The sequence below is a fragment of the Pelecanus crispus genome, chromosome Z (assembly GCF_030463565.1).
Source record: "Pelecanus crispus isolate bPelCri1 chromosome Z, bPelCri1.pri, whole genome shotgun sequence".
Classification (NCBI taxonomy): Eukaryota; Metazoa; Chordata; class Aves; order Pelecaniformes; family Pelecanidae; genus Pelecanus; species Pelecanus crispus.
Genome location: NC_134676.1, coordinates 15,936,120 through 15,959,920, shown reverse-complemented (window position 1 = coordinate 15,959,920; position 23,801 = coordinate 15,936,120). Strand labels below are relative to the sequence as shown.

The 23,801-nt window shown below is 40.3% G+C and overlaps 1 protein-coding gene across 5 annotated transcripts in view; it reads left to right on the top strand.

Moving 5' to 3' along the window:
• Positions 1 to 2,345: 2,345 nt before the first annotated feature.
• FYB1 (FYN binding protein 1) overlaps positions 2,346 to 23,801 on the top strand; it is a 43,829-nt gene continuing 22,373 nt past the window's right edge. For 2 of the 5 annotated variants that reach the window (XM_075726486.1, XM_075726485.1), the window contains exons 1-4: positions 2,346 to 3,514; positions 19,817 to 19,997; positions 22,477 to 22,526; positions 23,641 to 23,660. In XM_075726486.1, the coding sequence (XP_075582601.1) occupies positions 2,398 to 3,514; positions 19,817 to 19,997; positions 22,477 to 22,526; positions 23,641 to 23,660 (1,368 nt within the window). In that variant the 5' untranslated portion in view covers positions 2,346 to 2,397. Of the gene's footprint in view, positions 3,515 to 19,816; positions 19,998 to 22,476; positions 22,535 to 23,639; positions 23,661 to 23,801 lie in introns of all 5 variants that reach the window. The other 3 variants (XM_075726487.1, XM_075726483.1, XM_075726484.1) reach the window with 3 other exon arrangements.

Genomic DNA, 23,801 nt, shown 5'->3' with positions numbered 1-23,801 from the left:
AGTGTTACCTTTACCACTTACTACTCACTGCAAGTAAATGAGAGAGGCTACATTTCTGATTGTAAAATATTCTAGATGCCCATGAGCTTTTTACTCCTGAAAAGCTTGCAAATCTGCATGACTAGGGCAAGGTTTGTTCACAGTACTGGCAAGAAATTTATTAAAAGAAATCCATTGAGAGTCCTAACATGGCAGTAGTGAATGGTTCAGTGCATTTGAAAGCGTGTATAAATATAACAGATCTTGCTATTGCAAAGATGTAGAAAACTCAGAAACCTTATATCATAACATGAAAAGTTTCTTCAAAGCCACATTTCCAGCTTCCAAAATGTCTACATGCTGAATGTCTCTTGTCCAGAACATTTACATTACTGTAGTTTGACACAGTGCGTTTTCTTAAATTTCCAATGGAAGAGGTAGCAGAAGAATCAATTTATTGCTATAATTTTCAAAAGAAATGAGCTGCTGAGTTGGCCAAGCAGCTGATCAGATTGTAGTTTATAAGTTCTGAAGACTTGATACACTGAGGTAAAGTTATAGTATCTCTGATGGTTTAGATTTTGTTACAGACATTAAAAAAAAAGCATGCATTAGTACAAAGTCAAAAGGGATCAGAGACAAAAGGCTTTGTTATTTTTTCTGGCATTGCAATTAGCTTAACTTTCTGTTTAAGTGGGTAAAATCAGTGCTTTTCAAGGTATTGTGGGAGAAATCTTGAATGATTAGTGATACATATACATATCTATGCAGTGTAATTCTGTGTGTGTGAGTGCGTATGCGTCAACCAGCAATAGATGGCTTAAACCTGATAATCTCCATAGTAAATGTGTACTTCCTGCCTTCCCTGTATGTGCAAAAGAGATAACAATACCGTGTTCTGGGGATAAGTGTCATATATGTCTATCTTATTTTGGCTGCATTTATAGTGAGTAACTTTGCAGTATAATACAAACAGTTCGGGAAAAATGAATTTCTTGCTGATACTGAAAGACTGGGAAAGTTAACTTTAAGTTGCAGAAGTCACAGGTAAAACTATTCCAACATAACAGGCAATTCATGTAATGTGATACAACCAAACAGAAGGCAAACAGAGAGAACCCCCAATTTAGAAGCTCTTGTTAATGAAGTAAAAAAAGATTACTGAACACTTGCTGAACTGTACTGAGTGAAGACAAAGTTCATTCTTCAACCTCTTTCTAAAATTTTTTCAGACACCTGTTTATTGTGCTTTGTAGTGATACTCCTTTGTTTCCAAACAAATGATTCAGAGCCCTTCCTAGTTATAACATCCGTGCTTTATAGCATTAGTCTTACATTTTAACTTCCACACACAAACCAGATCCCACTTAAACAAGCTGCGAATCACACACACCAATGTATCTGCCGTAGCTGCACCCCTGCTGCCACTGCAGGCTGGGAAAGGACTCCCTGCTGCAGAGGTCTCCTGGAACCCAAAGGTGGCCCCAGCCCAGCGCAGTGGGACGAGCTCACTCCCCTTTGCCCCCATCCTTCACTGCGCTGTGTTTTAATTTTAAGGAATTCAAATGTATTGAGCTTTTTCTCTCAGTTCATACTAAAGACTGGTCCTGAAAGTTATTGAATAGGGATTACCAATTAAAACTTTTTTGAATGAAGTAGGGTTTTATCTGCTTGGAATTGTTCAACTTTTTTTTTTTTTTCTTTCACCAAGAATTTAAGTATATTTGACAGTATCTGGCTGTCCTGATTGCCATTTCTTCTTATTTTACTCCACATATTTTCATTTTCCATACACACATGGACAGGATTTTTCCAATACAAAATGGAGAAGAGAAACAAAGTGAAGGTGGGGGGAGCAGCAGAGAAGAAAATTGCTGAGAAATGAAAGAAAAACTGACACACACACCCCAAAATGGAAGAATTCCTGTTTTCACAAAGGAACTTGCAGTTCTCCAAAGAGTTGGCAGGAATAACTCTAGTCTGGTACATAACACAGGTTCTAGTACAGCCTATGCTTCTCACTGCAGGACACTTATTTTTAGGCATACATTAATTTAAAATAGCATGTGTTTTCTTATATTTACTAGGTGTTCAGTTCCCGATTCCAGAAATAAACAGAAATTATAGTAGGCCCAAAAGGAGCTGCATGACCACTCTCTAAAGGCAGTACCTGCACTGAAAATTTTAAAAGATTGTATAACCACAGCAAGGATATAACAAAATGCTCAGCTTCTCTAACCCTACAGGAAGATGTGCTACAATATCTCCACAGCCAATCAGCAGTACTACAAGCCTCAGACCAGGAAACTCTTTAAAGTACAGTATGTGTGAACATTGCAACAGGGACTTTCTCATTGCTGCTCTTTCTTTTTCTCTTCTTTGTGCTTGCAGGATGGCAAGACAGATGTGAAGTCACTCATGGCGAAATTTAACACAGGTAACAACCCTACAGAGGCTGTTTCTGGTAACAGTCGACCCTTCAAAGTCCCAGGACAACCTAGCCATATGGGATTACAGACAAGGAAAGCAGCACTTGAGAAATTTGCAAGTCAAGGAAATGCAACTTCTTCAGGACCCACCTTTCACAAACCTGTTCATCCTAAGCCTCCCCTGGGGGTCAAGCCTTCAATTGATGATAAAACAGAGAAGGATCCAAAGCCCCCATATTTGAAACCGGTTGCACAAAGATTTGGGGTTCAGCTTCAGGCAACTAACAGAGAAAATGATGGAAAAGGTGGATGCACTAAACCCCCCACCAAAACCAGTGATCTGGCAAAAGAAGAGCCAAAGCCTCTGTATCCAAAACCTGCAGGGAACAAGTTCCTTAACTCTGCTCCTCATGAGAAAGAAAAAATTCCTCTGGGAACAAAACCAAATTCAAATTTTGCATCACAGGAGAGTGAGGGAAAACCAGCATTTTCAAAAGTAACTGGAGTTAAGGAAAAGTTCATGTCTGCAACACAAGAAAACGAGCCCAAGCCTCCTTTCTCTAAACCACCTCTTGCACAGAAACCTTCTCAAAACCATGAGGTTTCCCACAATGAAGACACTTCTAATAAAAATGTTTTTCTGCAAAAAGGACTATCAGGCCCTAGACCAAATCTACACTCATTTAAAGCAGCAAAGGAAATGGATGAAAATAGTAACTGTGCTGCAGAAGCTGCAGGCAGTCATTTTTCTAACATAGCTCTGAAGCCTACTGGCCACTGGTCCAGCTCATCTCAAGGCACCCCCAAAAACGTGGAGGAAAAGACTGAAGAAAAGGGAATGAGTGCTGCCAAGAACATCTTTCTCAACAAAATCATCCAGGAAGAATCAGGTTCTTCTTCCTCTAAGTTCCGTAAGATGAACACAGCTCTTGCTGTAGGAAGGCCATCAGGTGGATCACAAGAGAAAGAGGATGGGGACAGGAGCTCAGGAACCCCCAAGCGGAAAGCCTTGCCCCCGCTGTTCAAGCTGGGCCAGCCCCCACAGAAGCCCAGCAGACCCCCCAGCGTGGACCTGGAAAGGTTCCAGAAGAGCAGCCCAAAAGACAGTGAGTTCTTTCTGTTCTTGCATTCTTGGGTATGGGCTTTTTTATGCATTTAGTACCCAGTTCATTTCAGGTGGAATCCTCTCTTCTGTTCAGAAACAAAATGAGACTTGTGCATCAGACAACCCCTTAAAGCTTTAACCTATACTTGTGTCTCTTTTGTATAGGACAGAAAGTAAAATTATATTCTCCCTCCCTCAGCAATAAAGTGCAGGATGAATGCTTTCCGTGTTGAGTTTATTTGGTTTTTAAAACTACTTAGATGTAGCTGTAACTTGTATCAGTAATCTTAAGTATTTTTCTCAACAGACATTTAAGTCCTGACTGCCTATAAATGAGATGTTAATGTTGTATGTCTGGTTCTTGACAGTAACTTCCTGGGCACAGCTTGAGGGCCACCAAAATGATATACTACAACCTCTAGTAACCACACTTTTTTTTTTTTTTCTTTTTCGCTTTTCTCAACGACTAATCACAGCATGACCCTGTAAGTTGCTGTATTTTAAAGTTTGTTTAGAAGGTAGAACACTGTGCAAAATTACAGAATCAATTGGTTTCCCTGTGGAGCTCCGTGCATTTTATATCCAGATCTGAATCCAGACTCCAAAAGCATCTCCTGGACTTAATGTTTTCTGTCAGGTTTGCATGACTTCAGTAGTGTGGCAGTTAATAGCACCTGAGGCTCTGCCTCACTATTTTTGTGAAGAACTAAGCCTCTGAACTTTCTGACGGCCATAATCCAGGCATGAATATTAAGGCTTGTCACTAGGTTTCTGTAAAATTTGAGATGGTCTTGTGTGTGATGACAGCTTCTGTAAATACATTTGAAATATCTGGAAGCACACCAATACCTGTGAAAAAAAGAAATTGCTGTTACTCCACTCCCGCAAAGAGTTCTGCTTCAACAGGTTCCTTTCACCGCACAAGACAAGTTGCAACAACAACATAAGCTGTTTCTGAGGCACTCAAAGTGTGCCCTTGAAAATCTCATACAAAAATGTAGTTTCCTAAAGTTAGACCCATATATCCACTGTGACCTCCTTGAAGGAGAGTTCAGTTTTGCAGAGGTCCTCAATGTCTTTAATTCTCCCTTAAATTACCTGTATTTCAAACTTTTGGGTTAAGGTTTTCCTGCAAAGCTTTTAGGCACTCTTTGACAATTCTAAAAAGTTAAAATCATCCACTCCAGCTGGAATAGGTGATACCAATTGACACATTTCTGTTACAAGTTTTATAGTAGCTGAAGGAGGCATTCTCTTTTTTCTTATAGCACCAGGTGCTAGGAACTATGATTGCATAAGAAATTCTGATCACATTTTAAAATCAAAGTTTTAAGTTGTATGAGTCCAGAGGGAAGCTGTTCTTGATCTTGGTGCATGAGAGAAACAAGAACAGAAAAAAAAAAAAAAAAAAATTATTGTGTTAGATTTTTGTATTTAGGAGGCATTCATTTATTTCTTCTTCTTTTTTTTTTTTTTTTCCCTTAATGCATTGCTGCCTGCATTGAGCTCAGGAAGCAAAGAATATATTCAATCCTCACATATATTTTTTAGCTCAAGTAATTTTAACCAGTTATGTCCTGCAACTAATTGTGTCAGGTGATACACACAGCTAAGTAATTTCTGATAATGAGGGGCATTTCACCTACATTAGTCTGCCTTAACCATCTCTCTTAGATTTAATTAAACAGATCAAACTCAGACTGTTCAATTTTCAGTGTAGTCAGTGGGAAAGGGAGATACGCAATGGTGTAATTCAGAGCATTAAAGTCAGATGCCTAACGTAGCTGACAATAGATGCTCTGAATAACTCCACACTGTGCATGTACAGTACATCAGGTACATTCAGGTAATTTAATTGACACAAAATTTGTCCTTGTGCGTTCTGTATTTAGAATACAGTATGGCTTGTGCTTCAGCAGTTTTGAATGCACATAAGACTGGTCTTCCTGAAACAGAAGATATTCAAAGGGGTTGTGACCGGATGAAAAAGCTCAGAGTTGACTTTCTCTAAAGACAAAAAGCCACACTATAAACACAGAGTGTGCATGCAACTATATACTCTGTTATTACTAGTTCAACTCAAAAATTAGGAGGGTATCAGTAACATAAAATGTACTTTCTTGTCAGCTGCTACATTCTGATTTTCCTGTGTTACCCTACAGTTATGGAAATGTTCTCACAAATCCACGACCAGGGCCAGATCCTCAAATGGTGTAAATTTTTGTATGTCTTTAAAAGAAATATGCCAATATACAACAGTTTGAGCAGCTGCCCTTTCTCCATAGAGCACTGTTCGGAATGACTGGCTTTACTCAAGTGCCCAGAGCAGTCTCAAAATGGAAAGGCAGCATTTTCAGCACATGACACCAGCAAATGTTTTGATTAAGCAAAACCAATAAAAGCTTTGCTAGCTAGAACCTTGAGAAGTCCTGATGAAGGCTGGAAATACCCAAAACTGCAATTAATTTTTTAAAAATACATTTTTGTATTTTATGGAGGAATTATTTTGTTTGTTTGTTTGTTTGTTGTTTATTCAAATTTTTTTTCTGGTTCCTGTGCAGTTATAGGCACAAAGATTTTTTTCATCTTCTTTTTAAAACTGAGGGTTAGAAATATTTATCCTATACATGTAAAATGAATACTGTGAACAGGGTCATAAGGATAATACCAGAACTTTTGCTAGAAGGAGGATCTCCAGTTGTCACTAACCAGCACTAGTGCAGCCACCAGCCTGGATGAGTCGCGCTGGGAACATGAGCTAAGGATGGAGCCGCCCAGTGCGGTGGCATAGGTTGTTCTCCAAACATGTTGCAAAATACACACCCAACTAAGTAGAATGGAAGGGGCAGACATGGTCTTTTCTACTTCACAGTCTTTGGGTCAGTGTAAGATTTAGAAACCACATCAATACAAAGCTGTTCATAGTGGCCCTAAACTTAGTGGCCTTCCCCTGTAGAGCTGGCATGTAGACCCTGATGTTCTGTTTGGCTTTAATTAATGCAGCTCATTTCTTTGTGGCCAGAACTCTCCGAAGAACAGTTCTGGTGGAGAGAACAGGTGTTCTAGACTGAATCAAACTCATTTTCAGCTCAATAAAGTTATTCATTGTTGCTGGGTTTCTTGGAACGTTAAACTCAAGTGACAAAACCTACCTGCTTTGGAAAGGCAGTTAAACGGAATTGTATTGGGTTTTTTTTTAACTGTCATTTCAAGAATCAAAGTCATGTCAGGAAGATGCCACCCCCACAGCACAAATTCCTCCTGCTCATTACTTTGTCCTGATAAACAGCAGCTTGCCACAGTTTAATTTGCTGCTGTGATTCAGGTGCTGAGTAAAAAGAACAAGCAAATGGAAATGGTTTTCCCATCCAGCAAAGCTTTCTGAGATCTAGCCTTTGGGGGTTTTGATCTGTACTAGGGCAAAAGTTAGGCTTTGTGTTGTGCTTTGAGAAGAGAAAAGCTCCACACATGCCAGTTGTTATACCTGTGTTAGAGGCATGTGCCTAGGGTGCAGAAAACCTTGTATTGCCTGATTTAAACCATGAGTTCGAACTTGGCTTTCTCAGAAGTATCAATTCACCCCTTTTTTTTGGTTGTTATCCTTCGCCATGAAAGCTGTTTTACTGTTTTTTCATAATCAAGTATTCACTGGGCATGAAATAACTTTAAATGTTAGAGGCTGAAGGACCTACCTTAGATGCAGCAGTCTTAGTCATGTGTGGCAGAAGATTTAAACTGTCCATCATGCCTGCATGAATACTAAGGGATGCTGGTTTGGAGTTGGTCTTGCTTTGGATTAGAAATTTTCACCTGGTCCTGAAAAACTTTTCATGGTAAATCTTCTGTAGATACAAGTGTCTTGCTGAGGAAAGTTTGACTATTGATGCATTACTATTTTTCCAGTGAAAGCAGGCTTTAAGAAATCCTTGTCTGGGCCTGTGAATACATGGCATTCTGGTAAATTCCTGTGTCATGTCCCATTACAACAATTTTCCCTGAGAGCAGATCATATTTACGTCAGCTTAGAATCAATGAGATGCATATGTGCTTTCTAGATTCAGAAAACAATACTAATGATACTGTTTTATAATAGACACCCAAAGTGTAAACAGAGCTTTGTTAGAAAAAAGAAGAGAGGCAAACTCATTTTGCTGACAGCTTTCCATGTGAGGCCACAACCATACCGTTGCTTTCAGAGGAGAACTGCACCTGGGCTGACCTCAGTGGGATCGTGTGTGTACAGATGGCCACCCACATAAAGTCAGCTGAAGGCTCAGAGTCCCCAGCACTCTAAACACCTTCAAACACCTCTTGAATGATCAACACTGGGGCTTCAGCTAGGGAGAATATTTTGAGCCATGCAGGGAGAAACAAAAAGAAACTGTACGGAATCTAGGAGAAAAGAAGATATGTAAGAAAATTCTCATGATTTATAATTAGGGTTATGGTTGTGTCTGCAGTCCTTGTTGAGGTTCTGTTCTGCAATGGACTGTGTACCCACACAGTGACACGGCTATTTGAGTTGGGTAGGACAGAGAGAAACAAAGAAACAATCAGAGAGAAAGGAGGAATTAAAATTTGAGGTGCGTGGTCAAAGTTACCACAACAGTCTGTTGGCAAACTAATTAACAATCAAGCACCACTCCTGAGGACAGTAAATGTCTTAACTGCCTTTGCAAAGCCCCTTACAACCAGCCAGTTGTTGTTCTTACTTGCTGGCAAGATGAAACAGAAGCTTCCAAAGTTATAAAGAACAGGGGATTTTTTTTATCACAGGATGTCACGGCTGTTTACTGCAGAACCTGGACTTAAAAGGTCAATGTAGGTTTTCCTTTTTTTATCTCAGTGGTATATTTGATAAAGCTACACAACAGCTCAGTATTAAGGTGTAGGTGATAAAAAGAATTGTAGCTTGAGCCAAATTATCTCTTTCTAAGACAGGTGAAACTAAAAGTAGGTGATGATATCAAACAACACTGTTCAGGGTGGAGTCGGGGTAGCTGTGTGTAATGATGTGATGCCTCTGTTTGCACAGGTCACCTGTAGCATGCCATAAAACCCTGTACAGCCCAAGAAAGTGTCAAAATTATAATTTCAGAATAGCATGATAATTAGGTGCAACATAATGCCTGGACTTTGCTATACATAGATAAAATGTTGAGTTTTAAGTGATATAAAAAATGTACTGAAGTGAGACTATTTGTGGGAATTTGAAGACCTTCAAGGCTCTCTACCTAGTCTTTTATTAGATTTCATGATGTTGATGTCTATTATTATTGGTCCCCCATACATTTACCTGAAAACTATGGAGGTGAAGTTGAAATTATGATCACACAGATCTGCCAAGAATTTAACTTTGCTGGATCTGCTTGAAAGCAGCTACAAAATCTGGATGAGTAGTTTTATGTAGGTTTTAGTGGAAATGAATGTAAAAGCTCTTCAGCTTTCCCCTAAGGACCTTCCTCTCTCTTCTTCTCTGAAAGTGAGAGATCTCAAACAATTCTTTCAGCAGCATTATACTGAAATATTTTATACCTCTGAGAAACAGGAGAGCCAATTCTTGAAGTTCCTAGAACTGAAGAACAATGTTCAGATGAAATATAGTCAAAGTTGTGCATTTATGATGAAAATCAGACTGCAGCATATGAAATCTCACACAATGGACATAACTTGGTACAAGTGCAATTACATCACCTGTGTGGGTCTGACCCCAAAGGAGTTGTCTTGCTCATGGAATTGGTACAAGGTCAGTTTCAAAAAAGAGGTTTTAATGCCTTTCTAATTTCAATATTATTTCTTAGGCCATCTTTCAATAGTTCAACCTTTAAGTTCCAAAAGACCAGCTGAATTAAATTTCCCTCAGTCTTTTTGCTCACATCTTCATTATCCAGCTATAATTACATGCACCATAATTACAGAATATGCATGTAAGACTGAATTTTTCAATAAGCAAAGAGTGGACATATGCTTTCAGTCTGCTTCAGTCAGAGTGAAAATTTTTCAGATTTTTTGAGAACCTCCACAGCAAAGAATATTAATGCTATGGACGAAACCCTGCCACACTGAAGTTTTTGAAGCATTACCTTTAATTGGTCAAGGATTCACCATGTAACTCTGCTAACATATGTGGACTAGACTACGAATTAAACTGCTAGTATGGTTTACAGCACTGAAAAAGATAAATCACTGCAATTTAAAAATTAATGCAACCATCCTGATAGAAATATAAATGAGGCAAGTTATTTATCTGCCTAAGGAAATCAAAGTTACAGATAAAACAAGTCTTGAAGGAAACCAACATTTAGTATTTCCCTGAAGAAGATTTTTCTGGGTACAACTTGATGTTGCTGTGCCTTACAAAGCAGAAGTACACAAAAAAACATTGCAAATTAGTATTTAAACTCATCGCCCTTGATTATTTCCATAGTTACAACAGTCTGAAGTATCTTTCAAATAACTTAATGTATATTTTTAGGTAAAAAGGAATAAAATGTATCCATCAATAAACCACCAGAGGACATTTCTCAGCTGTGAATTGTCATAGCTTCTGCAATTGGCACATTCATAGATCTTCCCCTAAAAATCTCCATTTTTGTTTGTTAGGCCTTATGTGGCATACTTGTTCCCTCCCAGACGATCCGATTCTAGTAAAAGTAAGAGTAACATATAGGTTGTTTTATATCATAGTATGGAGGCACAGAAATATATTTTTCTCATGTATACACTTGTTACAGCCTGTGTATGAATTCTAATTCCTGCAGTTGACTATGCTAAATCCCATTGAGTCAGCTATAATCATTTCTGAGCGGAGACTTCAGAATCTAAGATGCAGAATTTAGGACTCTGAAGATAAACCATGTGAATGCCCCATGTTAATTCTGTTGAGTAAGCCTAAACAATCACTTACTAGCAATTCCAAATACACGTTGACATGCAGTTTGAATTGTTTTGAGGCCACTTCTGTTTTGAATGAAAGTATATGTCTAACATGTTCTCTCAGTAGGTCTGGACTTCTGCAAAGGACTGAATAAAACACATGACCTGTTATACTGTATTAGAAACCAGTGTCCACCTGCTAGCAGGGTCAGTGCTGGATGGGTTTAGCACAATGTCTTTGGGATTACACCACATATGAAAGGAGTCTTTGTGAAGGAGTGTTGAGAACACTAGTTAGAAAGGAGAATTTGTAAGGGAAAAAAAAAAAGACAGCTATGACTTTATCATGGAAGGTAACAGAAAGGAAACTGCTAGAGAGAAAAACAGTATAACTGATGGAACTGAGTAATTCTCTCTGCTTAATTATGTTTCACTGTTTTAGTTTTTGAAATCTTGTTATTTCCTACACGTATTTTGATTCACATGAAGAAACACTTTTGATGAACCTTCATCATTTGGTTGCATTACCTGGGTTGCAGTACACAAGTAGCTCTGCTGTACCAAAGCTGCAAGTATTCTGAAACCCACCCATATCCCAGAAAATAATGTGAATACCAATTTTGAGCTTGATAAGAATGGTATGAACTGGCTGAAAGTTTCTCATTCTTTAAGTTGATACATATTTTCCTGAAAATCTACTTTGCAGCTAATTGTAGCAATGAAGTATACCTGGAATATCACATTACTTTACAGACAGCTTTATGGTAAAGCTGGAAAAAAACCCACCTTTTTTCCCAGATATGCAAAAGTATTGTGGTGATGAAGTTCTGGACATGTTGCTGGTACTGTTATTGGAGAATGCATCTTGAACCCTGAAGGTCTCGTGTTTAGCTAGCTCTGAAAAAATTGCTTTGTATTCTGTTTACTCATAATTACAAGGATGTTTGGCATATACTTCTCATATATTTGGTTTGATACATACTGAAATTTCTCTTTGAGCTGGGAAGTCTTAATTTCTCTGTATCATTTAAATAATATTTCTTTAGTGTCTCACAGAGGAAAAACCTATGCAGCATGCACAATATTTGAATTTGAGACAATATATAAATAGTGGAGCAAGTATTTACATCTTTTTATTTCCTAGACCTATTTTGGTTCACAGGAAGAAACACTTCTACTGAATCCTCATCATTTGGTTGCATTACATGGGTAACAATGCACAAGTTAATAAGTTGACTAATTAAGTTAGTCATCCAAATCGTTCATTATACAGCCAGTCATACCCGAAAGCTTTGATCTTAATTATTAAATACTAAAGTAAATATTCAGTACTAATAGAGACAAACAAAATATTAAGCATTTCATAGTAATGATGTTAGGAAGCTTTTGAAACATTATACTAACAATTAATTTTATCCTAAAAGGTTCATTTTATTAATGAACATTTCTGAGGTCGTCGGTTTCCACTCAGAACTGAACCATCCTAAAATGTGTGCATTTGGAACAATGATGTTCCTTGTTTGCAGATCCTGAAAAGAAAATGTGCAAACCCCTACTATTTGAATACAAGACTTTGTTGCATGGGAATTTTTTATGCAACGGATGTTTTATATATATGTGTTAATACTGTTATGATTAATTTTCAACCAGAATTGCATGCTATGTATGAAGTAATTATTTTTCAGATTGAAAAATAGGTTTATGAAATTATCAACCCCTTCATCAGTTTGTTGTTTTGGAAAATAAAGTCACATTTTAAGCACATTTCTTCCAGTACATTTTCTTTTGCTTGCCTTTGCATCACTGTACGTGTTTTCTTTTGCCTTCTCTTTCAAATATAAATGATTTACCAAAGATTTATTTTAAACTATTGCTATCTTACATGTCCTCCATCTCTCAATACTTCCAACTGCTGTTCTTTTTTCTTGCATATGAAATGATACTATGCGATGTAAAATTAACTGGCTCAGGTTTATAAATATTTCTTATTTAAAAAAGCAGTAATCATTAAGGCTTTTTATCAGACAATTAAAAGTTCCACCTACAGTTCAACTGGGAATTAATTTTGTGTTCCCCTTCAGATAAGGGTAAGCTTCTGCATATGCTTACACATCTGCAGTTTGAAATCACTTTCCTTATGCCAGTCAATACTGCCCAGACAAAGCGTTCTGAATATCTAACCTCATAATTAGTCACCATAAGGCTCAGTCCTGCAAGCTTTTACATACCAAAGTACTTTGGATAAAACCTGTGGGTTTTCTTTTGGGAGTAGGATTACATGCATGCTTAATATTTTTCAGCTGTCAACCTTAAATGTAGATTTAGATGCTCACTTTCGGGTGTCGGTTATCCTTCATCTGTTTGTCTCTACATTCTCACACAGAATGGGAAAAACCCTCTACAAGGTATGTGGTCTGGGACTTAATATGTCATCCCTATGTAATTTTGAGATATAAGGCATTGAATAGGTGTTAAGGGTTTTGTGAAATACCCTTGAGGTAGTCTGTGCATCTGCTCTGGAAAGAAGATTTTGCAATTGAGATCAATGAAAAGTTCTGCTTAAAAAAGGACAAATTCTCCATCTGCTCTGGTCATTTTTTTCATGATGAGCAATGACCAGCAAAGCAGTCTTAAAATAGGTGGAGACCTGTATTAGGTCTCCATTTTCCCCTTTTCCCTTTCTCCAAAATTCCTGCTTCTTTTGGAGGTGATTTCCTTTGTACAAAGCTGAAAAAGCAGCTTTACCATCTAACTGGAAGTAAAATCAGGAGCAATGAGGAGAAGAAAAGAAAATAAAATGAAGAAAAGATTGTACTGGGCATTCTTGAAGTGGGGTCTGGACTCAAGGAAGACAATAATCTTTGTGTCTCTGTTGTTACTGTTATGTCTGACAACAGCATAATCAAAAGCACTGAGCTTCAGTAATGTTGTAAGTTTACCTGCTTACTTTGAGCAGCTCCAAAGCAGCATAATTATGAAACCTGAAACCAGAGCTTGTATCTAAATGAATATGCAGGTTAGGGAAGCAGAGCAGAGAACAGCTCTCTGCACATTATGAATAAAGTAGGAAGTGGGTGATCAGCTGCTGCAGCTGTTGTTGCAGGTTCTTAGCAAACCCTCTGTAAAACCCAGAAAGCTTCCCAGATCTTGCATGTAGAAATGGTGACGTTTTGCAGTAAAACTGAAAACAGACGTTGCATTTGCAGAGTAGATCAAAAGCATTTTGTTTTATAAAAGGATGCTTCTTTCAAAATGCAAAACTTTTGACTGTGTAACTGCCTTTGACAGTGTAAAAATCCTGAAGTCCTTTTTTATAAAAACTAAAGAAATCTGTTAAGAAATTTAAAATTCCAGGCATTTTTTTTTTTTTCCTGCAGAATGTTTGGAGTCTCCTTGCAGTAGCTGATTATTGTCAGGTTTTCTTTACATTAATAAGAGCAGAAGGGGTCAACACCTCATCAGTAGCTCACTGCATCAGGGGTCAAAAGGAATAAGGTCTTGCCAAAGGCCACAGTCTAGGCCAAAGAAAGAGGAGGATGGTCTGCTTTTTAGGATATGAAGTGAAGAAACAGTTTTTCCCCTGTATGTGCAAGAGACTGCCTTGTTATGGAAGGGATTTTCTTACATATGTCTGTTGTTATATATTTATGGTGAAGCAGGTGGAATCATAGTGAGCTTGAAAGGGAAGGTAGTGTGATATGCATTGCTCTTCAGTTCCAGTTTTGTTTAGTACGCAATCTTGGTCTACAAATTTCTGGGTTGAGGCAATGGATGGCTTAGATGCTACAGCCTGATACCTTAAACATAATTAAGAGTTAAGTCTTCACAGTTAAGTCTGGACTGTGTAGAGACTGGAGGCCAGGCTAACGCATTTGCAAGAGAGTGTGTTGCTGAGAAGATACAATATAGCTGTTCTGAGCTAACTGGAATTTTTTAAGCACTATTGACTTTGAGAGCAGGTATACATTATTTCTGCAGTCCAGCCAAGGTGTGAGAAAAATATGAATAGCTGAAGCCAGACCACCCTCTGCCAGGATGGGGTAGTTACCTACTTCAGGGGAGATTATCAAAATTATTATTTATCATTGTTGCCAGTTAAAAGCTTTGTGCCAAGTAATCACATTCTAATGGAATACAGATTGAATTGGTCATCAGGGTTTGTATCTTCAGCCAATGGATGTTGAACTGCAGGTGTGAGTGCTAAAAATGGTTTGGTTTTTTTTTTTCTTTGACTACTTCTGTTCTGCTCAGGTTGATAATTACATACTGTTCTTCATCTATGTGCCAATGTCTGATCCAAGCAGTGAGATACCCTGGTATGTAGGGAGGGGAAAAATGGAGACATGTAATTTCAGCTTTGTCAGTATTGCAGCCTGTATCACCCTTGCACATCGAGTCCAATTTATTTCAGAATTTTGAAAAGGACTGGGGACAACTAGCCTTGGCCAAAGTACTGGTTCCCATAAGATTCCTATCCCACCAAGTACTGCTTGTTGTATGTGTTACTCCAATAAGGACTCCAGGCACTGCTGGGATTTCCCTTCAGTTTGTCACATATTTCTGGTATTAGAATTTCAGGACAGAGTAAGACAGCATCTCAGGACAGCACTGAAGATTTTAGCAAGGTGAGAACAGATATCTTTTTCTCACCCTGCCCTGAAACTTGCTTTTCACTACATAGAGTACACAGATTCCAAAAAGCTGGACTTGTTTTGGGTTTTTTACTAGTTTCTCTTTGAGTTCACACAGGAGAGACATGGAAATTATAGGGTATTGTTACACGCAGGTTGATTTCTCCTGAGGTTATTGAACACAGAATACCTGGACATGAAGGGAAGATGGGATCTTTCTCTAGATGTTATGTTAGCTACCAAAGAGGTATTCACAAACTATGAATGGCAAGGGTCAAAGTCACAAGTTTTACATCAAGGCAACCTCAGTGTCCTGAACTTCCTGATAAATAAACATTCTCCAAGAATGTAGGTGACCTTTTGGTCACTGCATGTATGGAAGTTGTTTGAGAAGGTTCCCCAAGAACACAAGAGAAGTGTTTGCAGTGTTCTGTGTGCAGTTCTGCTGTAAGTGCTGAAGCTCTGAGCACGATTAAAGAAGTTTAATATCATAAGCTGCAGCGTAATGGGGTATTTGGTACTTTCTATGGACAGTTTCTATGGCAAGTTTCTCTTAGCTGCTATACAGCTGCTCAGGTTTTGAGGAACTCATTCCTTTTCATCTGTTCTTTCATTTCTTTGTGAAGAGCTTCAGTTTCTGCATCTGTTTCTTCAGTGCAGTAGAGCGTGTGAAAAAGCTGAGAGTCCCAAAAAAAAGATAAGAGGCTATTTGGAAACTGAGGCGATAGTGGTCAAAGCTACCACAGAGTGATGGCCCTTAATACTGTTTCTTGTGATAAGAGTGCTTTGGGTACATGTGAAGCCAGGATGTAGTTTCAATTTGATTTTTTGTTCTGAGTGTCTGGGGCTGACTTCAGTTCCACTACCAGCACAGAGCCTTTCCATGTCTTCAGAGTACCAAGTGTCTCAGAGACACAAAGATGGAACTGGAGTCAAAATGAAATGCTCGATTAAAATAGGAAACAAAACACTACTGAAGCATTACAATAGCTTTGGCTCTGCGGGCCTGATTATAACAGCTTTTTCATACTGAATGTCACCTTCCTACCTAACTCATGCCATTATTTTCAGTATTGAAACTAAAGCAGTTTACACCCACACCAGTCTCAGTCAGTGTAAGTGTAGGTATTTACAACTCTAAAGACAGAGAAGAGTCAGTTCGAATAGTTAGAAAACAAAAAAGCAGTGTTTCCATTAATATGATGATCAGTTAGTTATTGTTAGATTCCAGCAATGTACATAAATTAAAAGGGAGAAGTTGTTTAGCCCTTATACTTAAAAATAAGCACTTAATCTAAGATGCATGTGGTGTCCTTTCCTGGCTCAGTTTCCTATTGCCTGGATTTGGTTCTCGAGAGACATCAGATGAAAGAAGTATTATGAACAGAGACTTGAGCAGAATTTTTACGTTAGTCCTGCAAACTAATCACAATGAAGTAATGCTGTATGATTACAATGCATGTATGCATGTTCTGCATATACACAACACTGTATAAGGGCAACATAAATATAACCACAGAAAAACTGATATAGGATTCCCTGTTAAAACACAAAAATTTGAGAGTATAATTAAAACCAATTAACATGGCATTTATTAAAAAAAAAAAACAAACCCAGACCTTTCTGTCTTATTTGGTTAGAATCTGCCTAAAAGAATTCAACTGCTGATACATGCTTGGATTGTCAGTGCTATTCATCTTTATCAGGGATTTTAGAACAATAAGAGATTATAGCTGACAAAGTCTGCTGATGAATAAAGACTGTGAAGAGTTAAATGCGAACACACAGTCCTCAGAGAGTCAGATACAACAAGAGCACAATCATGTGTAATCTTGGCTTATTTAAACAAAGATTGTCTTTACTCAAATGCAAATACAGAATGAACAAATTTAAACCATACCTGCAAAACGAGGTAGTATAATGCCTTGGGAAAAAATCTAGACATCATAAACAGCTCTACAGTTGAGTAAGGACAACGATGTGACAGAAAAGCCTAATGCATAATGGTTGTCAGCCTGTAACCCTAAATTCTTGGGAGTTTTACCCTTAAGGAATCTTCATAAATTTTTTGAATAAAAGCTTTTTGCTAATGGGCCTTAGTTTTATACTCAGGTGTCTGCACTTCCAAAACAGGAGGAGGGATGACAGTCACAGAAAATACTGAAACCCCGTGCATGCAATCAGTAGAGACATGGCCAGATGAAGAACAACTTGTAATTTTCATCACTGCATGTGGCAGACAAGTGTATGCTGTGTAGAATTCCAGTGCCAGATCTTTTACAATGCTGGAAAAATTGGAGAGATTACAGAAATAGCTACAAATTAATTGCTAGATGGAAAAAAAAAAAAAATGCCCTGGGATGAGATTTAAAAGGGTGGGTCTTTAAAGTTATCAAAAAGAAATCTGAAATACTGGTTAAGTTCAGTGGTATCAATACCTTATGAGTAGAAAAATAGTGGTTATAAAAAGGCTTTTGATCCAATAATCAAAGGTAGAAATAAAAGTAATAGAACCTGAAGCCTGATGACCTCAGAAAATAAAAAGATGCAGATTTTAACAGTGAGCAAACTTAACCAAACAGACTTTGTAGCGGTACATTCTTTCTCTCATCTTCAAACAAGTGGGACATCTTTCTAGAAGACAAGTTTTAGCCAAAATGGTATTTTAGTAGATCTCTAGCTGTTGGGCTCAATATAGGGGCGAGTATTTTAAATGTGATGTCTTGTAAAATGTAGGACAACAAACAGAGGATGTCATTATTGAATTGGAAGGGATGTAAAGAAGTTATTTGGTTGATCCCTATGTGTAGGGCAAGAACAACTGTACTAGAATTTATTCATGCCATAAGTTTATCCTACTTCTTCAACATGGACCTCACACCATGGAAATTCCACCTTCACTATTAGAAAGCGTCTCCTAACAATTGTTGCTGGCCTTTAAACACATTACTTCTTGTCTTCTCCACTATGGAAATGAAATAAAAAAAAATTACCCCTTTCTTCTTTGCCAGAGAGGTATTCATTTTGTTCACCCTCAGTCTTATCACATTTTCCTAAGCAACCACCATTTGTTCAATATCTCAATAATAATCAATATTACTCATGTTTTCTAGACCTCTAATCATTCTCACTCTTCTCCTTTGGGCTCTCTCCAGCTGGCACACATTAGCCCTGCTGTAGCCTCCTCAGTACTAAGTGAAAGGATTATTTCACTTTTGGGTTATACTTTTGAATAAAATGACAAAAAGATATGTGAACAAAAAGATATGTGATACCACACAACTTAATCTTGGCATATCTTAAATTGTAATGCTCTGCTTTTGCAAGATGAATGTTACTTAACAAAAACACCAGAGAATTCACCTGTGTAATCAGCAGTGTTGGGACTTTTAGTATTTTGCTGTTTAAGTAATGGAGGAACTTAATGGGTTTCAAATGCACTGTTGTTGACACGTATGTTGACAAGTTGCTCCAAGCAGCCATGAAGCCAAATTTATCCAGAAATTTTTGAGTTCTTTGTTAGTAAGCAGAAAAACTGTCAAGGCTTGGTAATTTCACTTTGATTTCTGTGTGACATATGAGAGCTCCTTCTCATAGTTATCAACGCCCCTTCTCTTGTCTATCCAAAAGACAGAATTTCAGACTCCCAAGCAGCTAAAGAAAGCTCTTTCAATAGTTTTCATAACTTGCAGTCTCGTTATTAAGCATTACTAAATATTTGTCCTTGTTCTGTATTTAAGCCACTTTTTTCCCCAACATGGTGAAAGTTTCTTTTTCTTGACAAGATTTTAATCCCCACTATACAGGTGTGGACTAGTAGAAGAAAATCTCCAGGAGACAAGAGTTTATTTTTTGATTGTAATTGTTTTTAACTGAACTGTGAATTTGCTCTATCCTTCTACTCTCCTCTTTCTTAGATTTTGTTGGACTTCCCTCCACATACCTGGGGACCAATCTTTCTGGGTAGCTTTTAATCCACTTGACACTTGAAGCAAAATTCTAGGTTTAACATCATGTCATCCAAACAGTGATTTCATTTAGTTGTGTTGAATAACTTCTCTCAATATGAACTCTCAAAGCAATGGTTACTATGGTTTGGTTGTGGCTTGTACACTGAGCATGAATCCTGTGCAGCACACATGCACACCAGCCCACACATGTAACTATGGCTTCTGTACCTGGTGCACTGTATCATCTTGTTCTTAAGGCTGTAGCTGTTTGTTGAGGGTGTAGCTTCTGTGCAGCTTCTCAAACTGCCACTCTTCTAGTATGGGCTTGCTAGAAAATTAAGTCCAGACTTTTAAAACTTACGTTACAAATGTATTTGAGGATGTACAGAGAGCTATACACCTCTTAATCAATGCCAAGACATCTTTTCATCTCTCATCCCTTCCCTTGAAACTCTGTGTCTGAACAAGGAAAACTCCAGCAAGACTGCATCAGTGTTCATGTGAAACTCTGCAGCTGGTCTTTTCAAGCAAATTTTAGAATTAAATGATAATTTAGTTTTAAAGCAGAAGAGCTTATATAGTGGATGAACTGATGGTTTTGTGTCCTGCTCATGTCTTGGCAAAGCCGTTTTCAAGGCCTTCTATAGGTAGCATGTTCTTCTATGTGGAGCCTCTCTACTCTGGTAAGATAAGGCACCAAATATATCTGAGAAGCAGGTTCAGCAAAATATATTTGCTCTGGAGTGTGTGCAGTACTGATATTTTATCCTAACATTTCATGTAAACAGCGAGGTTCCTTCCTTGTCTGTTTGCTTGATAAACTCAGTCTGTTCTGCTTTTTTTCAGGCCTTAAAACTGATGGTTTGAAACAGATAGCACCTCCCTCAGCAGCACTCCCTCCACCTGTACCTCCACCACACTCTGCTATGCAGTTGCCACCTCCTCCACCAGCCTCTCACCCGTCCCTGCAGGCCCCAGCAGCTCCCAGCCTGCCTCCCAGAAACATCAAGCCCAGCTCTGAAACAACGTAAGTGAACATAAACCCCAAGGCCTTTATTTTCTCACCTTTTCCTGCCTATTACTTTGCTGATGCAGCAGCAGATTAAGGCTGCAGGTGTCCCAGGTTTCTGGGGGAGTGAGGTCGCACACCACTTTCCTTGTCCTACCCTGTCCCTGGTCTGTTTGGAATTCGTTTTTATTAGCTTGAACCCTCCATCTATTCAGTTGTTTCCCTAAATTGGCTATCTATAACATTTTTTTCTCCCCTGCTGGTACAGGGAGGGGAGAGGGAACAGACACCCCACTGGGTTTTTTTGATCCAGAAGGGTTCAAAGGCTTCGTGCGCTGGTAGAAAGTTTTGTCAATAACTGAAGCTTCCCCTGCATTTTTCTGGGGGAAGAAGGCCAGGAGAGTCAGGTCTATCGGTCGATACCCCAGGAAGCAGCTTTGCAAGCCGCAGGTGCTGAGCTCAGCGCTGGTCGTGACACTGCAGCGGGAGCCGCACCGTGACCTGTCGTGATTACACTCAGAAGCCTCTGTCGCATACGGTGGGGGTGGGGTGGGGGGGGGCGGATCCTTTCGTTATCCTTCTTCCAAGAGCTGCATAGGAAAGGGGACCCTCCCGGCGACGAAGAGTTAAAAACACTTCGGTCTATCGTCAAAACTGACCGGAAACAAGCGGAGCCCCAATAACGAGCTGCTCCCTGGGCAGCAGTCACCGCCCGCAGCGGCACACGGCAGCCAGGCGGAACGCACCAGGCTCTGCAGAGGGGCGCGCCCCCACGCAGACCCCTCTGGGCGGGGCGGCGGGGCGACCCCAGCCCGGCGCTGCTGCCGCTGGGCTGGGGGCGGCGGAAAAGGCGCAGCCCCGCCGGGGCGGCCTCGCCACGCTGCCGCCACCGCCCCACCTGGTGGCCGCGGCGCCGGGCGCCGGCGGCCGCTCCCTGCTGCCCTCCCTGCTGCCCCTCCCCGGCTGCCCCTCCCCCGCTGCCCCTCCCCTGCGGCCCCTCCCCCGCTGCCCCTCCCCCGCTGCCCTCCCCGGCTGCCCCTCCCCGGCTGCCCCTCCCCTGCGGCCCCTCCCCTGCGGCCCCTCCCCGGCTGCCCCTCCCCTGCTGCCCTCCCCCGCTGCCCTCCCGACTGCTCTCCTTGCTGCCCCTCCCCCGCTGCCCCTCCCCGGCTGCCCCTCCCCCGCTGCCCTCCCCGGCTGCCCCTCCCCGGCTGCCCCTCCCCTGCTGCCCCTCCCCTGCGGCCCCTCCCCGGCTGCCCCTCCCCTGCTGCCCCTCCCCCGCTGCCCTCCCCTGCTGCCCTCCCGACTGCTCTCCTTGCTGCCCCTCCCCGGCTGCCCTCCCCTGCTGCCCTCCCGGCTGCCCTCCCCTGCTGCCCCTCCCCGGCTGCCCCTCCCCCGCTGCCCTCCCCGGCTGCCCCTCCCCCGCTGCCCTTCCCCCGCTGCCTTCCCCTGCTGCCCTCCCGGCTGCCCCTCCCCGGCTGCCCCTCCCGGCTGCCCTCCCCTGCTGCCCTCCCCTGCTGCCCCTCCCCTGCTGCCCCTCCCCTGCTGCCCTCCCCGGCTGCCCCTCCCGGCTGCCCCTCCCCGGCTGCCCTCCGTGCTGCCCTCCCGGCTGCTCTCCTTGCTGGCCTCCTTGCCAAACGCTTGGGGGCCAAGCGCGTCATCTTCGCCTCCAGGGACCTGCGAAATTGACCGCCAGTTTGTCCTTCCGCTCTCCTGTTCCTGCGGGCCCTCTGGACTCTCCCCAGAGCTGAAAACGTGTGCCTGGGTGCTGACACGTTTTCTTTCACCCTGTCTCGGTGCTTTCTCCGTCAAACCAATTTTAAAAGATCACTTTCTGCTTTCAAGTTCTTTCTTTGATTACACCTCTTTGATCATGACTGTCAGCCCTAGTTTTCTTTCAACTATTCTATTATAAAGTTAAAAGTCCCTGATGTTATTATTAGTTACATTCTCAATTTCTTGCTTCTCTCAGTTTGACAGCGCTTTTAAATCTAACAACATCGGAGACCTTTTACCTGGCCTAACCCTATACCACTGTTTCCCTTGTCCCTTGTTTAGTCTTTAAGCTCTACAAGTCAAGGAGCAAGTCTTGGAGCTATATTTAACATTGTACAAAAGTCTGGCGTTCTGCTTGTGCATTGTGTAAGAAGCCTGCACCTGCGAAGATGGTTAAAAAGCCCAACAGATTCTTTCCATTCAGTCAGCCCATCTGCCTATTATATTTTTCATACCACACTCATCTGCCTTGTATATGAGTGCCTTTGGCTCATTTTCTCCTTTTATACTCAGGATCAAGGTGGCCCCATGTGAAAAACCGAGTCACAGTCAGGAAGAACAATTTAGGGAATCTCGTAGGTACTTAAGTAGCATATAGGGCTCAACAGACTGTCCAGCCATTGTATAAAATAGCTGAAAAAAGCACCAAAACAATGGTGAATGAAAAATGCAATCATAAAACCATCTTCACAGGTTTCACATGTCCACTTTTTTATATTTACAGAAGTCCAGACAATGAAGAAAATTATGATGATGTTGAATTTGTTTCACAAGGTAAGATGCATACAGTTTAATTAATGGCACCTATATGAAGCTGTAAGCATATTGCATTTATAAGATAAGCAAAAGCTTATTGTATTCATGAGTGACTTCTGTAACTAATTATGCTTATTCTGCAGTTTTATGGGTGAAGATGGTTGTTTCATAACACTAACTTCTATAATTATTATGACAGACTCTCAGGAACTGCTTTAAATATCTCCTCTCACCCCCCCCCCCCCCCCCATTTGGTTGGAAATATGCTGGGACTGTAAATTATCAGATTTTTAAAACTAAACCAAAATGAATGCTACTCTTTCAGGGTTGAAGTTGTGTGCTCTGGTGAAGCAGGCATTGTTTTCTACTTGATTAAAAAAAAAGTTGTTGACTGTGCTTTTAATGTCGCTTTGTGGTCTGCCTTCAATAAGAGGCAGTGAGTCACTGTGTTGTACCAGGAGCAGCCAGAGAAGCAAACTGTGATACAAAGAATTTCAATCTGCCTCCTGATCTCTCCTCGAGAGGACTTGGTCTGTGCCAGGCACAGTACGCATCGTTTAGTGTGCTAGCCATCTCTGCCATACAGCAATGTGGACTATTGAGCTGAAACTGAGCCCAAGCTCTTTTCTTACCTAACTACCTGCAGAGTAAGGAGGAAGCAGGAGATTCACAGTTTCTTCTCCTGCAGCCCAGGGTAAAGGCTGGCTTAGCACAAGAGCCTTTGGCCTCCTTATTCAGCTCTTGGGCTGGTGCAAGCAAGTTCTTTGAGGTCTGTTTGGATTTATTAGGTTTTTAACGACAACTTTCTTGTACAAACAGGCATTTTTGTAAACAAATACATACGTAAGTTCATCAATGTCACAAAGAATCTTTAAAACAAATTTTCCACTTTTAAAAATACATGGTGAAACATGCTATTTTGTAGATATTTCTACTTTACAGTGTATTACAAAAGCAACCTGAAAAAACTCTGATTTTTGCATTCATGCCCTCATTAAAAGCCAGGACCCTGCACATATTTCTAGTTAATATCACTAGCATTATTAACAGTTTGTAAATAGTTAATGCTAGAATGAATTATTTTCTGCACAGCAAAAAATAAATACCCTGGTTTTATTTTTTTGTCATATAGGTCATGGAAATACAGAGGGGGTAAGTGTTATCCTCCATGATGAACCTATCCTTTTTAGCACAAATTTACAAATTTAGTAAAATGGCTTCAATGCATTAGAAAATTAATTGCAGAATGAATCCAGTATATTGACAGTAAATTGTAGAAGCACGCACTTATTG